This window comes from Galeopterus variegatus, unplaced genomic scaffold (assembly GCF_000696425.1).
Source record: "Galeopterus variegatus unplaced genomic scaffold, G_variegatus-3.0.2 Scaffold4484, whole genome shotgun sequence".
NCBI lineage: Eukaryota > Metazoa > Chordata > Mammalia > Dermoptera > Cynocephalidae > Galeopterus > Galeopterus variegatus.
The window spans coordinates 4,049-18,158 of record NW_007730595.1 but is presented as its reverse complement, the minus strand read 5'-3'; the positions used below and the strand labels follow the sequence as shown (position 1 = coordinate 18,158).

The following is a 14,110-nucleotide window of genomic DNA, read 5'->3' as shown; positions in this document are numbered from 1 at the left end:
AATAATCCATTCTTTTTGGTCTATTTAAAATTAAATTTGAAACAAAGTTAACATGTAATTCATGTCACTTCATGTATTCCCTAAAGTCCTACAAGGTCAAGAAGGTGTAAAGTTGACTTATGCTTTGCATTTTCAAGGCAGCAGCCATAACAAACAATTTTGAAGAGTGTGTGTGGGTTTCCTTCCTTTCTCTGATTTTTTTCTATGTAATAAGACTCTGTCTTGACTTCCTTAAGTAATCTTTAGTTTATGTTCTTTCTTTGAACTTCCCCAGGTGTCATCTTGACCCTTTTTATGGTATGTCCCATAGTGATATGACTGTTTAGCTGATTGTACTTAATTTCACTAGTAGAAGCAATTTGAACGTTTAAAGGACAAGATTTATTTCAACAAAGAACACAATGTATACAAAATGAGAAAATTAGATCAGTGTTTATCAACCTTAAATAATATATGGAACCCTTTTAGAGGAAGAAAATTCTTGTAGAGTCCCTACTGTTGACTTAAAATGCACATTATAATAAAAATAATTTTAAATGTAGAAACATAAAATCCTGTTAAAACTCTTTATCCTTATTAACTCATATATATCTGTAAAACTATAACAGATCTATAAAGAAAATACAAATGTGCTCTAAAACCAGTAATGTTCAAATTAACAGCATTAATGTGCCAGGTAATGTCTTTTTGCTAAAGCCAGCTCACTACTTGTACCATGAATGCTGTTGAGTTTGGCATGCCTGTGTTTCTGCATGGTGTATGATGACCCTGTTATTTGCAGATCCACTGCAAAACCTTCATTCATTCAACTTTCTCTTAGAAAGAATGCATCATGCAATGATTAAGTCTACTTCTGTTCTTTTCTCATTAGCCTCTTGACAATTACAGAAGTATTGACTGCTTGGCGCTAGTACAATAATAAACTTCATTCATATGTGGGTACTAAAATCCCAAGGCTGTACTTGGTTATAAAGTGATTGTTTGAATCATCTAGATAATCTCTTCCAGATTATCATTAAAATGAAAACACAAATTAAAAATTCTTGAAGAGGACTTTCAGACCCTATGAACATGTTTTTGTGGATTCATAGGCCTGAGTTTAAGAAACACTGATTTAGACAAATACTTTGAACTACTGGCTCTTTCTTGCCATCGGTAACCAAGGAGCTAGTTGTTAAATCAGGGAGGGACTAAAGGTTATAGCTAAGAAGGACTTTTAGAAAAGCTAAAGTAGACTAAACTTGGGGCTCTAAGAATACTGGATATTCTTTATAGCCAGGTAGGATAGATAACAGTACAAAAAGCATTTTAGATACTGGTCTAAGAGTGATGTAGTGCTAAGTATGATACAAAAGATTATTTTTATGGGGTTTTCTTGGCAGGGGTGGTGTAAGAATAGCTTTTGATACTGGAGAAAAGATAACACAAGACAAAAAAGGGTGATCCCTTTCAAAAACTTATTTTATTTGGGCAATATTGTAATGAGGAAAAGAAATACTTTTACTTTTATAATTATTCGACTTAGATATTAAAATTAGTTTCAATTCCTTAAAATACCCAGATTAATAGTAAACAAAGGTAAGGATCAAATGCTGGTCTTTGCCATAAATAGTATCCCAAATGTACCTATAAGTTTTTGATTACCAGTCATTGCCAAGTCTACTCAGCAATTTTAGACACTGCAGGGAATAAAAAGAAATAGTTGTATTTTTATTTTATATAAAATATTATATTAAAAATCAAGATCTATATTGTGTCCTATAATATAAATAAATACTTATTGATACTAATAACAAAAGTGTAGTAAATATTAAATCAATAGAAGAAAATACTTTGTGCAGTGTACTTCTGGAATGAATTTGTTTTCCTTCACATAATGCAGTTTAGTGGAAATATTGCTAATAGGTAAAAGAGTTAGACACATAACTGTTATTGGGTCAGAGATTAAAATAATAACAATAATAATCTATTTATTGTATGTTAATGATACCTGAAATTCCTCCTTTAAGCTTTGTTCTACAGGTCTCTAAATTTCAGTTCCTCAGAGAGGGAAAGGAAGATAACATATTAAACCAATGATTATGAGGAAATCATGGCACTCTGTATAAGATAATGACATATGTGGCTTCATTTCTGCATCTCAAAAAAATACTTTAAGTATTTTTAGAATGTTAGTCTTTTCTTTTTCCTGTGAATTAGACAATTATCTTCATTTGCCTTTATGTCTATGGAACACTTCCATATTGACCAGAAATATTCTATTATAAACAAAAATTTTGGAAGTGATGAATTCAAAGTAATTCACACTAAAATGTCAGTCTTATTTGATCTTTCTTCTAGAAGAGGAGGGACCTGGGGGCCTTGGCGTAAGAAGGCAGCAAAGGCTTGCCAGAGTGAGAGGAGGGAAAGGCAAAAAAGGAATGGGGCAGGGAGCAGGAAGTGACCGAAGAGCAGTGATTTTTTAAAATTCGTTTCCATAATTTTGAATGCTCAAAAAAAAAGTCTCTACTAACCCCCTTTCTCTTCTATCACTCTCTATTTTCAGAATATTTCAAGCTATTTTTGTGTTAACAGTTATCTCCTGACAATAGTAGCTTCTATAGGAAACACATTGTACTAGAATTGTTAACTAAGATGATAAAGGAATTTCAAATCATTATCAAAATCAACTTCAATTGTTACATCTACAACCTAATAAAAATTACTAACCCCATATTGTATCATAACACCAGTGTACTTAAATCATTATTTTAAGAGGGGTGTTCCATATTTTACTGTAACATAAGTTATACATTAAAATTAAATATTCTGTTACCCATTCTACCTACCAGTTTTTGTTTTGATTTTTTTTAAACTTATGCATTGTAATTGTACATACTTATGGGGTACAGTCTGATGTTTTGATACATATATATGTTGTATATAATTGGATCAGAGTAGTTAGTGTATCAGTTACTCTCATACATTTATCATTTCTTCGTGACGAAAACATTCAAAAGCCTCTCCTCTAGCTATTATGCAGTATATAAAGTTTAATTGTTAACCATAGTGTTTTGATTCTCTTTGTGCACTTTTCTAGTTTTTATACTTGTATAGTACCTTATCTATTATTTGGGGGATTTCTTCTAAGTATTCATTTTGGGTAAAGTGAACTAAAGTTGTGTGTTCTGTAATGTTTACCAATTGGCTTCAAAAGACAATAAAATAATAAATCAACATTAACAGTAACATTAACAGTTAAAATATACATTTTTTTTTTTCTGTCTTTTTCCATGTCCGGCAACGGATCGCAACCCTCAGTGTTGCCCCCGTACCGGACCGGGGACCGGCAACGGGATCGCAACCCTCGGCGTTGCCCCCGCTCCTTGCTCAGCCAGTGAGCGGGAACCGGTCTGTATGTGGGATCTGAACCCTCGGGCGGGAGCGCTGCCGCGCTTCCCAAGCGGCGCACTATCCAGTGCGCCACCGGGCCGGCCTCTAAAATATACATTTTAATAGGTACAAATATTGGGACAGAATATTATTTTTTGTTAATTACTGGTAATTGAAATTAATTTTCAAATGATAATTTCTCTTTACTAGGATTAGATTTTTCCCAGCTCACTTGTTTTAATTTTGTAAACTCAGGACTACAGTTTGGCACATTGTAGTGTTCTTGAAGAAGCTGAAAATAGTCTTTTTCAAAGCTCTTGCCATTTAATGAGAAGAAAAAGCAGGCACCAAGGCTGCAGTGAATGCATGAGTAGTGACTATTTTATTTAGTAGGAAGCTTCTTTAACATATTCTAATTGATTTGGATCTTAATTTTTAAAACAATGCAGTAGTACCTTAATTGTGTCTTGATTATGCACCTAACCAGTTCAATGGATTCTTTTCAGACTGGGAAGAAGAGCAGGTCAGCAGTCCAAATATTCTACGACTTATTTATCAAGGACGATTTCTACATGGGAATGTCACATTAGGAGGTAATAGTCACCATGGTAATCGGATTTCATCTCTGCCTCATGGTAGCATTATCTGTTTTAAATGCTTATGTCTTTGAATCTTCATAAAAAAATGATAAATTCAAACTCTATGAATTCTGCCTATTTTTGGCATGCCTATTCCTTTATATTTTATATTCTGTTTAATTTTAGCATTGTGATAAGTGTTTACCACCTATGAAATAAACTCTATCCCAGTATAAGTAGGAATCTATACCTGCTATTTTATAAATGTAATTTCATTGTACTTTTGGATAATATAATTTAGACATAATATTTTTACATTAAAACTAGACAAACTAGCAAAAGTTTGTGATAATTGGTTTTCAAATATAATAATGAAGGGATATTTCATTTGACTCCAACTGATATAATTGCTCATCATGTGACAATAAAAGTAAATCACTGACATAAGAGCAGCAGTATATTGTAGTGATTGAAAGAACAGGTTTTGGAACTAGATTGTCCTAGTTGTATGCTAGCTGCACGACTTACTGGCCATGTAACCTTGGGCAAGTGACTTAACCAATCTATGTCCCAGTTTCCTCATCAGTAAAATGGTATAATAATGCCTACCTCCTAGGTTAAGAGGGGTAAATTAATTTACATATTTAAAGTACTTGAATATATAAAAGTTTGACACTTAATAAACACTTGAATTCTTAGCTATTACTGCTCTTTATATGTGACTGGAAAAATGTAGTTTAATAGTGCCCCCTTATGGGGTACATTTTCTGCCATCAACAGGGTTTGTTTTGTTTTTAGAATGTGTATTTCAAATATATTCAGGTAATTGGAAATTTGTAGGCAAATGAAATGATCTATTTAAATATATCTTTCTTTCAATGTAGTTTTAACTTTTTTCCTCTAAACCTAACAATGAAATATTTAACCTATTTTGCCTTAAAGGTGGAATATTTTTATTCATTCATTAAGCATATATTTATTCTTCTTATTTGTCAATACTGTGCTAAACACTTGGGTTGAATAAGAGAATCCGTCCCTTCAAGGTATGCTCTATTATTATGTAGACCAAATAGATAAAATCCACTGTAAAATTACTGTGTGATTAGGGCTAGAGTATATGAATACAGTGATTTTATGGTGCTATTAAGTTGGTAGAATGTTTTGTGATATTATCTCACACATAGCCAAGTTTCAGTGGCAGTGTTATAACTTGGTCTAAAAAGTGCTGCTGTCTACTAAGAGATATCTGCCATTTAAAAATAGAGCTGCTCTTCTGGTTTGTAGTTCTTTTCATAGTTTTTGTTTAGTTGGACCAACCCTTAATGTCAGAATTGAGACTGTTAGCTCCCTGGCTGTATTATACATTCATTAAGGACGGGACAATGTGTTAGTCTTTTCTTGATTTTCTGTGGCTCACACAGGTCTTGTGTGAATTAAAAATTGGTGAATGTTGGTTGAATTTAATCTATGGACTAGGAGTATATAAGTGAATCTTGAGATTCTTCATTTCCCTTTGAGTACTGATCTATGTGAACAACTTCCCACCATCTCCACTACTTAATTACCTTTCTGTTGTGGCCTCAAAGTTCTAATTTTATATTAAATATCACAGAATTTGTGTTAAAATCAAAATTATTTAGTTATTCTCATTAAAGTATAAATTTTTATCAGTTTTTTTTTTTTTTTGGAATTTGTTTTAGAATAATCAGCATATTGACTTAACATTATTATTGTCATTCTGTGTTGCTGTCAGTCTTTTGAAAACAAAGTAAATCATCTCTGGCCCTAGTGATTTAGATGGATAGCATAGGAGCATAGCCTGGACTTTTCAAGTTGATAACTATAGTGGGTGTTTGGTCAAGGTTGGATAATAACATTCAACTACTTGTCTTTTCGATCTGTTTTTCTTTTCAACCTCCTTATATTCTTGAATGTGAATTATAAAGGAGATAGCATGTAGGGTAATAGAAACTATCTTCAGTTATTTGAATGGCTGGTGTGGAAGAAGGCTTGGGCATTTTTTATATGGCCCTAGCTTTGCTCTGTGTAGCCCTATGAATTAGGACCAATAGCTAAAAGTCAGAGGCAAACAGTTTTCTATTCAATTATATGAAAGGATATTTGAACCCATTTGAGCTACCTAAAGAAAGAATGGCCCACCATGGGAAAAAGCGGGGGGGTCCTTGTTATAGGTGATGTTCAAGCAGTGGGTAACTATGAAGTAGTGGGGATACAGCAACGGGTGGAATCAGTCATCATGTGAATGGTTAGAGGAGGCATGGGCATTTTCTGCCGCTCTTGAGATTTTGTGGTTCAGTAATTTTCAGGTTTAAATTTTTGGTTATTAAGTCTCTAAAAACATGACCTTAAATCCTCTTTTTTGAGGAGTAATCTTTTAGTCACATAGAATTTCAATCCACTAATGAAAAGGTGTGTTGACAGCCTTTACTAATTGGAGGATGAAGAAGATGAGCAGCTAAATTAAAGCTTTGACGTTAAGTATGTTCCAGCTCAGTGTTTCCCAAATCTGGTTCTGCAACGGTGGGCATGAGAACCACATAGGATACTCATTTTAAAATGCAGATCTCTGCATGCCCTCTCTTTCCTACCCCCATCTCCCAGTTTTACTACTGAGTTGAAATTTCAGGTGATTTTTTTGTATGCTAAAGGTTGGAAACCTCTGTTCTGAATATTGTACCATGTCATAGTAGAAAGAAGCAGCATCCACAGTGAAGGAAAAAGAAAGCATTTTAAATTCCAGTATTCCTCTTCCTTCACCTTCTTTAATATTGTTAGCATCAATATCTACTATTTCTAGTTAAAATTCAAATGGAAAAGAAAAGTAATAGTCCCCACCAATTAAATTTGTGGCTTAAGTGGTTAGCCACTCAGGAGCTTTCCAATATTTCTTTAAATTTACGTCTCAGTTCACTTACCTGTTTCCTGAGATTCCCTTTTTTTTTTTTTTTTTTGGTATCTTAAAATAATGATGATCATGGTAATATTTACTGAATGTTTTCTTTGTGCCAAGCCGTGGGTGAAGCACTTTCCTTGGATTGTTTCATTTAATGGACACAACCGTAAGGGGCAGGTAATAGAATTCATCTCTCCAATATAGGTTGGAGAAATGGAGGCTTAAGAGAGAGGTTAAATAACTCACTACAGGTAAGTAGCAGAGACAAAATTTGTAACCCAGTTTGGGCTTATTCGAGTCAAGAGGATGAGTATGAGAGTGAGACACAGATTGGTACATGTACATTTTAAGTTAAGGTTTAACTTAACCCTTTAAGGTCAAGGTTTAAAATATTGATCAGGCTTTCTCAAAACATTTAGTGAATTTTTTCTTAATGTAAAGTCTAGCTTGCATTTTAATGTTAATTTAGGCCTAGGAAGTTATCCAAAAAAGGCTGTCTTTTTTCATCGTGTGTGTATTTATGGACCATAATGCTTCATTTGAACGTCAGAGGTAAAGAAAATAGATGGGATAATGGATGGCCAACTTTAAATAGACTCACCTTGGTTATATAAAATAGTACGAATATTGAAGATAATTAGGACTCTTTTTAAAGTTTACATGTTAACCATCATTCTATAGAGCAAGATTTAAAAAGCAGGTAGCAGGAGGATCATACTTGCCAAGTAATGATCTTAAGCCTTACTTGAGTTTGTAGTTAGTAAATGTAGTGTAGTTAGTGGTGGTGTGGTTTATCAATACATGGATGTGTATTATACTATTTTTCTTATGTCTGAAATATTTCATAATAAAATTTTTTATTTATGAGTGAGAAAAAGTCTTAAAGACTTCATTAGAAGACAATGATGATTAGTAATGCTGAGAACAGTAATTCTTTTAATCTAACCTTTTTAAGAAAATTATTTCCTAATTGAAGAATACAAGGTTGAGAATAAATACTTAAAATTGTTGTTTCTTCTACATTGTAGAAGCCTGTTCAGTGAAAATAATTTTAATTATTTAAATGTAATTAGACATGTAATTAGACTTAGACATATAATTAGATTTAGAAACAAATGTCTCTTGATTTAAACTTTTCCCTAATCTAGAAAAGGTATTCCTTTTTAAAAAAATATTTTTTTTTCTAATTCTATTTTTTCTCCTCTATAGGTGATCTCTGACATTAACCAATTATGTACTTTCTCTTATCCCCTTCCTTAAATAATATAGGTATATATGTCAAACTAATGGCCAAAGCTGGGAAGAATAATTTTTAAATTGTAAAAGTTATTTCTGATAATATTAACCTAATTTCGTTTTGTAATGAGATACTCTGGTACGAAACTCAGTCTGTTGAAGAAGTCATACAAAAACCAATTAATTTTTAAAATATATTCAGTTCTGTGGTGATTTTAATAGGTTGATGTATATATAACCAATTGTCTTCTACTTTTCACATAGCATTAAAACTTCCTTTTGGCAAAACAACAGTGATGCATTTGGTGGCCAGAGAGACATTGCCAGAGCCAAACTCTCAAGGTAAGCCATGCACTGGAGAAGTGTCTCACTTGAGCCCCAAAGACAGGCATTCAAAAATGGCTGGTTTTTTCTTGGATATTCTGAGGGAAAGGAAGTTTTCTTAGTTTATGAATAGAGCTTGTTAAGCAAATAACCAGATGTTTTGAAACATGCTAAAATTAAGTGCTTTATTACAAATTTTCAATTTTTTAAAAATGCGAACATTAAAAAAACCAAAACTATTTCTTACTATATTTGGGTGGCTAACCCCTTCTCCCCCTCCAATTCTAACATTTTTATAAACAAGGCTTTTTTTCATTTTTCCTAGGTCAGAGGAATCGTGAAAAGACTGGAGAAAGTAATTGTTGTGTAATCTTGTAAACGCTGTCTGCTAAGTGTGGTGTGATATGTAGTCTTTGTCTTTCATGCTGCTGGGACAGAAAAGACCCAACATTGCTTCAGAAACCTTTAAGAACAGTCTGCCTGTAAATTCATGGAACTGAACTATCACATGAACACTGTCATCTTTCTTCAGAAAGTAGAAAGAACCAAGAACATTTTTCATTATGATTTTTTTATTTCTTGTATTTTTGTTTACGTTGAGCAGTTTTAAAGTATATTAGTTTTTGAATGCAGTCAATCTCCAGGGGAAAAGTTAACAAGTTATCTTTCATAGCAAAACCATTTTGCTGCCACAAAAATTCTCATCACCAGAACTAATTCAGTGTTCCAAATATAATTTGCACTAAAAAAGATTGACATTTTTCTCATCAGCAGAGTTTATGACAGTTTATGGTACCTAGAAATACTCATATATACAATTCCACACTGGAGGACACTCAGCAGTTAATGAAGTTAATTTCTGGGACAACTTGAGAGGAAAAAATGGAAAAGAAACTAAAATGTTGGGTGAATTCTACCAAAGTCAGCCGTGCTGGCTTCACTGGCACAGAATAGTAAACTAAGTGTGACTATTTTCACTGCAACAAATGAAAAAAAACAAAAAAACAAAATGTGCCTGTTGTTTAAAGCACTCAGCAGAGGGCCGATAAAACTAATTTTTTTTCCATGTGCACTCTTGAGTCCTACAGTAACTTGAGTGCTTGTTCAGACAGCACAAGAAGGGGTGAGAGTGCATCTCCTAGCCTTAATGTGGGAGGGGAGTTCCAGTCATTCATAGGCTTTCGTTATTGTGCAGAAATATTAGAAAACCTCACTGACTGGTCAATTTTATGTATTTGAATATCAGCAAATTGAAATTTTCCATAATTATTGCTCATCTATAACCACGTCCAGTGTCATGCTTACTTCTTAGAGGGTTCAGATGAATTCTTAAAATTAAAAAAAAAAAAATCTCCATAGTACTAATTTTGTTTCTTTACATAGTTTGCATTTGGTATTAGTGCTTGCAATTGTATTAAAATCAAAAGCTAATTTTTAAGGCATACGTGATTAAGATTGCCATTCTTTCTTTTATTTTGTACCAATAATTTAAAGATTGATATGCTAAAAACAATTTGCACAGCACTAAAGCATGAGCTAGTTTCATCTAAACCTGTAAAAATTTGAAAGATTTTATATTTTTTCACTGGGAAGAAATCCTTCCTGGATGAAATTACAAATATGTGTAGAATATATTTAATAAAAGACTTATAAAATACCTAACTATAGAACTTAAATATAGATTGGCGTGTAGTATATAGAACAATATTCCATATAAATAACTTTAGCCTTTATAAAAAATGAAGTTGCAGGCTGACATTATGTTCTGTACTTACTAAGTGTCCATGGCCCTTATGAATATTAAATGTACATGGTTTCAAATGGTCAGCTTTGTTTAAATGTAATCAGGTTATTTTATTCATTGTTAATGCTTTGATGAAAAGGCTTTATATGCAGTAGATCTACGAAAATATTGTTCATACTGATCAAAATTAAATTTGTATAGAGCAGAGTTTTAAAACGAATGTAAATAGCACTAAACATTTTCTTTCTGCAACCTGTACTTAGAGATTCTTTCTGTAAACCAAATAAAATAATATCGTAGTGCATTTTGGTGGTAATTTTAAAGGTCTTGATTAGGTCGATAATTGTATAAGCACTGTCTCATCCATGTTAAAACTGTTTTCTACTTTTAATTTCTGAATCTTTTAAAATTCATTTATTAATCTATTGTTGGTTTGGGGAGTATTCCCAACATATCTTTGATATTTAACCTGGTTAATTTGTGAATAGTCACAACAATGGATAGAATTATGTAGTTTCTGTTATCACTAAAAGGTTATATTCAAGAGATGTTAAATATTCATATGCTTTGTTGACTAGCTCAAATGTGAATTCTGCTAGTATTGACGAAAAAAATCTGGTAGTCACTTAATTGGGTAATTAAGCCATTTATGGCTGTATTCTTTTGTAAAACAAACTATTGGTTATTATTTTTAATACCTATTTTAATTCTAATTACTTTTTTGTTTTTCCAAAGTCCAAGAGTTATGATTGAGTTTTTATGATGGTTAAAAATATTCTCTCTTGGTCTTCAATGTATTTTTCTCTGTGTTCCCACATTATATATTTCCCTTTCACAAGACCTTGATTTAGAGTTTGCTAAGTGGGATAAACTGGTTCATTAGTAATGAAAGAATTATGATGCTTAATACCTATTATCATAGTTGTACAAAATGAAAAAAAAGAATAAAAGGTAGCAGTAAAATTATATACTGAAGACACCAAAAATTTAGATGCCTTAATAGCGTATATGTGAAAATACCCAATTATCCCTTTAAAAATAATTGTGTGGACTGCCTGATAGTTAAAATATGATTGATCATACCCAAGGCTACTATTAAAGATTCCTCTGCCAAAAACGGCAGCATCCATACCTAAAGTTGAGAGCTGCATAGATCTAGTAAAGTAAATAAAGCCTGAATAATGGGCCTGTGCCCCTGCCCAGCACCTGATATCTAACTCATCTTTTACCTAAATTGTCCTAGACTTTGTTAAATATTCTGGACAAGACAAAGCTTTTCTTCTTTATTAAAATCTCAGCATGTTTCCCTGATCTGAACTATTTGCTTTCTCTTCAAGATAAGTATCTTATCGTGAAAAATATAGTATCTAACATCATCATTCACATTAAATGAGGTTTTCTCATAACAAACATTTATCCTTAGTTTTATGAAGTCTTCTTGACCAATGTTACGGTAATTTCTGTTAGCTGATTGTGGTAAACAATGTTTAATGTGAAAAGAAATTAAACCTTTCTTCATCTGTTATAGAATATTTCTCTTCTTTTAAATGACTTCCATTTATAATTTTGTTGTATTTTCCTATTCTTTATCTCTCTGCTTTTCTCTTTTTGCCTTTCTTCAGTTTATTTTATTACATTCTTCAGTAAAATTTAACATTATGCCAGCCTATATTCTGCTTTATTTTACCAAAATCAAAGAAAAGTGGTCAACCAAAATGTATTGTACCTTCATACCATCCTTATTAGTAACTGTTGGAGGATTCCAATTTTTGTCCATGATTGTTTTGTAATATAGGCACTTGTTAGCCAGGCAGAGTGACTGGGGTGGAAGGAGGGCTTGAGAGGAGATGTATAACCTGTACATTGGTTGACAAGACTGCAGCTGCTGACAGGTTTCTAGGCACAATGTCTGAGGCCACGGTGGGGTGGGGTTCTTGGACCTGGGCAGTAGATGACTGGCTTTGACTCCTGGCTTCTCCCTACCCCTGCTTTCTTCAGAAGGCTGTACCACATGAAGCTCCTTTACACACAGGCTGGGGTGGAGGGTGGGGAGGGTTGACTTCTGAAGGAGTTCATGGACAAAATTAAGTGAGAAGCATCTAATTCTTAGACTACAGAGTTTAAACCAGTACTAGAATGTGAAGACCAATGTCATTTATTAATTATGTCAAATGTCCTTTAATATTATTTTTTATATTCTGCCTCTTTTTCAAAAGTGACAGCTTTTCAAAAAATATGGAGTAGACATAGTAAATTAACGTTTGGGAAAAGAGAATGTCATTCTCTTTCACATGATTCAACCAATAAAAAAGGAGTTGGGTAAAATGCATATTTATTAAAATGGCTGTGGAAGTGATATGTCTTTAAAAGTCCTAGACAGAGTCTAACTGGTTTAGAATGTGGTTGTTACACATTCAAACATTGTTCCATATCTGACTTTTCTACAAATATTTCTTGAGGCTTATTTTGGTGTAAGGATGAAATGTAGGAGAAACTGTGCTGTAGTAAGTAAAGTAATACAGGAGGGAGCAGAGCTAGAGGGGAATTGGGACCTCAGGGTTCCCTTGTGCTGCTTTTAGACTGTCCGGAGAAATACAGTTTAGGGATTTGTTCAGTTCTCAGTTGTCTGCCAGATAAGATTGGTCTTACCGCATTCTGGAGCCTGGTTCCCCTCATGTACCTACCTTATCATGGTTTTCCCTGGGGGCATCATTTAACTGAGTTCCAATAGTTACTGTGCCACTCTCCCCCAGTGTTTCTCAGAAGCATTTTTTTATCTGATAACTTTAGCTCATTTGCATTTCGACTTATGAGTTAGGGTTAGGGTTAGCACTCAGAAGACCACAAGAATTGCTGGGCTTTGTTGTAAGGCCTGGCTTTGAGCTAGGTGACTTTGAACAAGTCACTTGATATTTGAGCTTCAGTTTTCATATATGAAATAAAAATACCTATTTTGTAGGGTTGTAAGGATTATTTTAAAATAAATATTTAGAAGACTATTACGCCTAAGATCTTATGACAAACTGGCAACCTGTCAAAAGGCTTCACAAGGAAATAAAATGCTAACCATCAAGTATGCTAAACCTCGTGATAAAGTAGCTTATCAAAAGGCCAGAGAGAATGCATGGATGATTCTGTGCTCAAAGACATTTAAAAGGGAGACAAGAAGTGGGGCATCTCAAAAATAAGTCTTGGATTAGAAAAAATATAGAGGACCCAGTAATCAATGAGATCTGGCTTCAGATGTCTATATACCGGGATATAGAGCTTGGACAATGAACAGAACTGGATACATAAACAGAACGTAAGGACATAAACATGACTGTTGAAACTGGAGGTGGCATTTGTTACTAGGATATTAAAATACATATGTGCATTGTTCAAAAGAAATAGGTCTAATAACGGTGGAAAACATCACTGTGTCAAGAAAACACATAGGGAATTCACAGACCTGCGAAGGGAAGTGGTTGAGGAGAATCTGCACAATGATGAAAAGAGTCAGAAATAGGATCGTGGTGTCTGCACCTTTCTCCACCAGACTGAGGCTATCGATTTCTGTTGTGAGTCTGCAGCGGGAAAACATCGAGGCAAGATGTTGTAGTGATGCAGCAGTTGATTATGCAGGACCTTGCTGGGTGCCTTATTTGCCCACAGTCTGACTAACCTGACTTGTGCTAATGCCGTCCCGTTAGGCTAACAGAAGTAACAAAAGAAAACTGCTGCTCTGAAGATTTCAGTTTGACCCAGAGGGAAAGAATGATTCTAGTGGAAATGTTAGGAGCCTGCCGAGGAAATAGTTGTGCCTTTTAGATGTTTGTAATAACACTAATTAAGGCAGATGGTGCGAGGTTGCTTCTCCAGCACTGCTGCTTCCTTGCCGGCTGACTTTTTTGGAGGGGAGGGGACTGTTTGCCCTTCCCCCACATGGCTCAGGGAAGAGTG

The 14,110-nt window shown here is 33.7% G+C and overlaps 1 protein-coding gene across 1 annotated transcript in view; it reads left to right on the top strand.

The window, feature by feature from the left end:
* Positions 1-11,832, top strand: part of UBL3 (ubiquitin-like 3) — a 69,076-nt gene extending 57,244 nt beyond the window's left edge. The window contains exons 3-5 of the mRNA XM_008587654.1: positions 3,879-3,965; positions 8,365-8,442; positions 8,750-11,832. Coding sequence (XP_008585876.1) covers positions 3,879-3,965; positions 8,365-8,442; positions 8,750-8,802 — 218 coding nt within the window. The 3' untranslated portion in view covers positions 8,803-11,832. The remainder of the gene's footprint in view (positions 1-3,878; positions 3,966-8,364; positions 8,443-8,749) is intronic.
* The last annotated feature ends 2,278 nt before the right edge of the window (positions 11,833-14,110 follow it).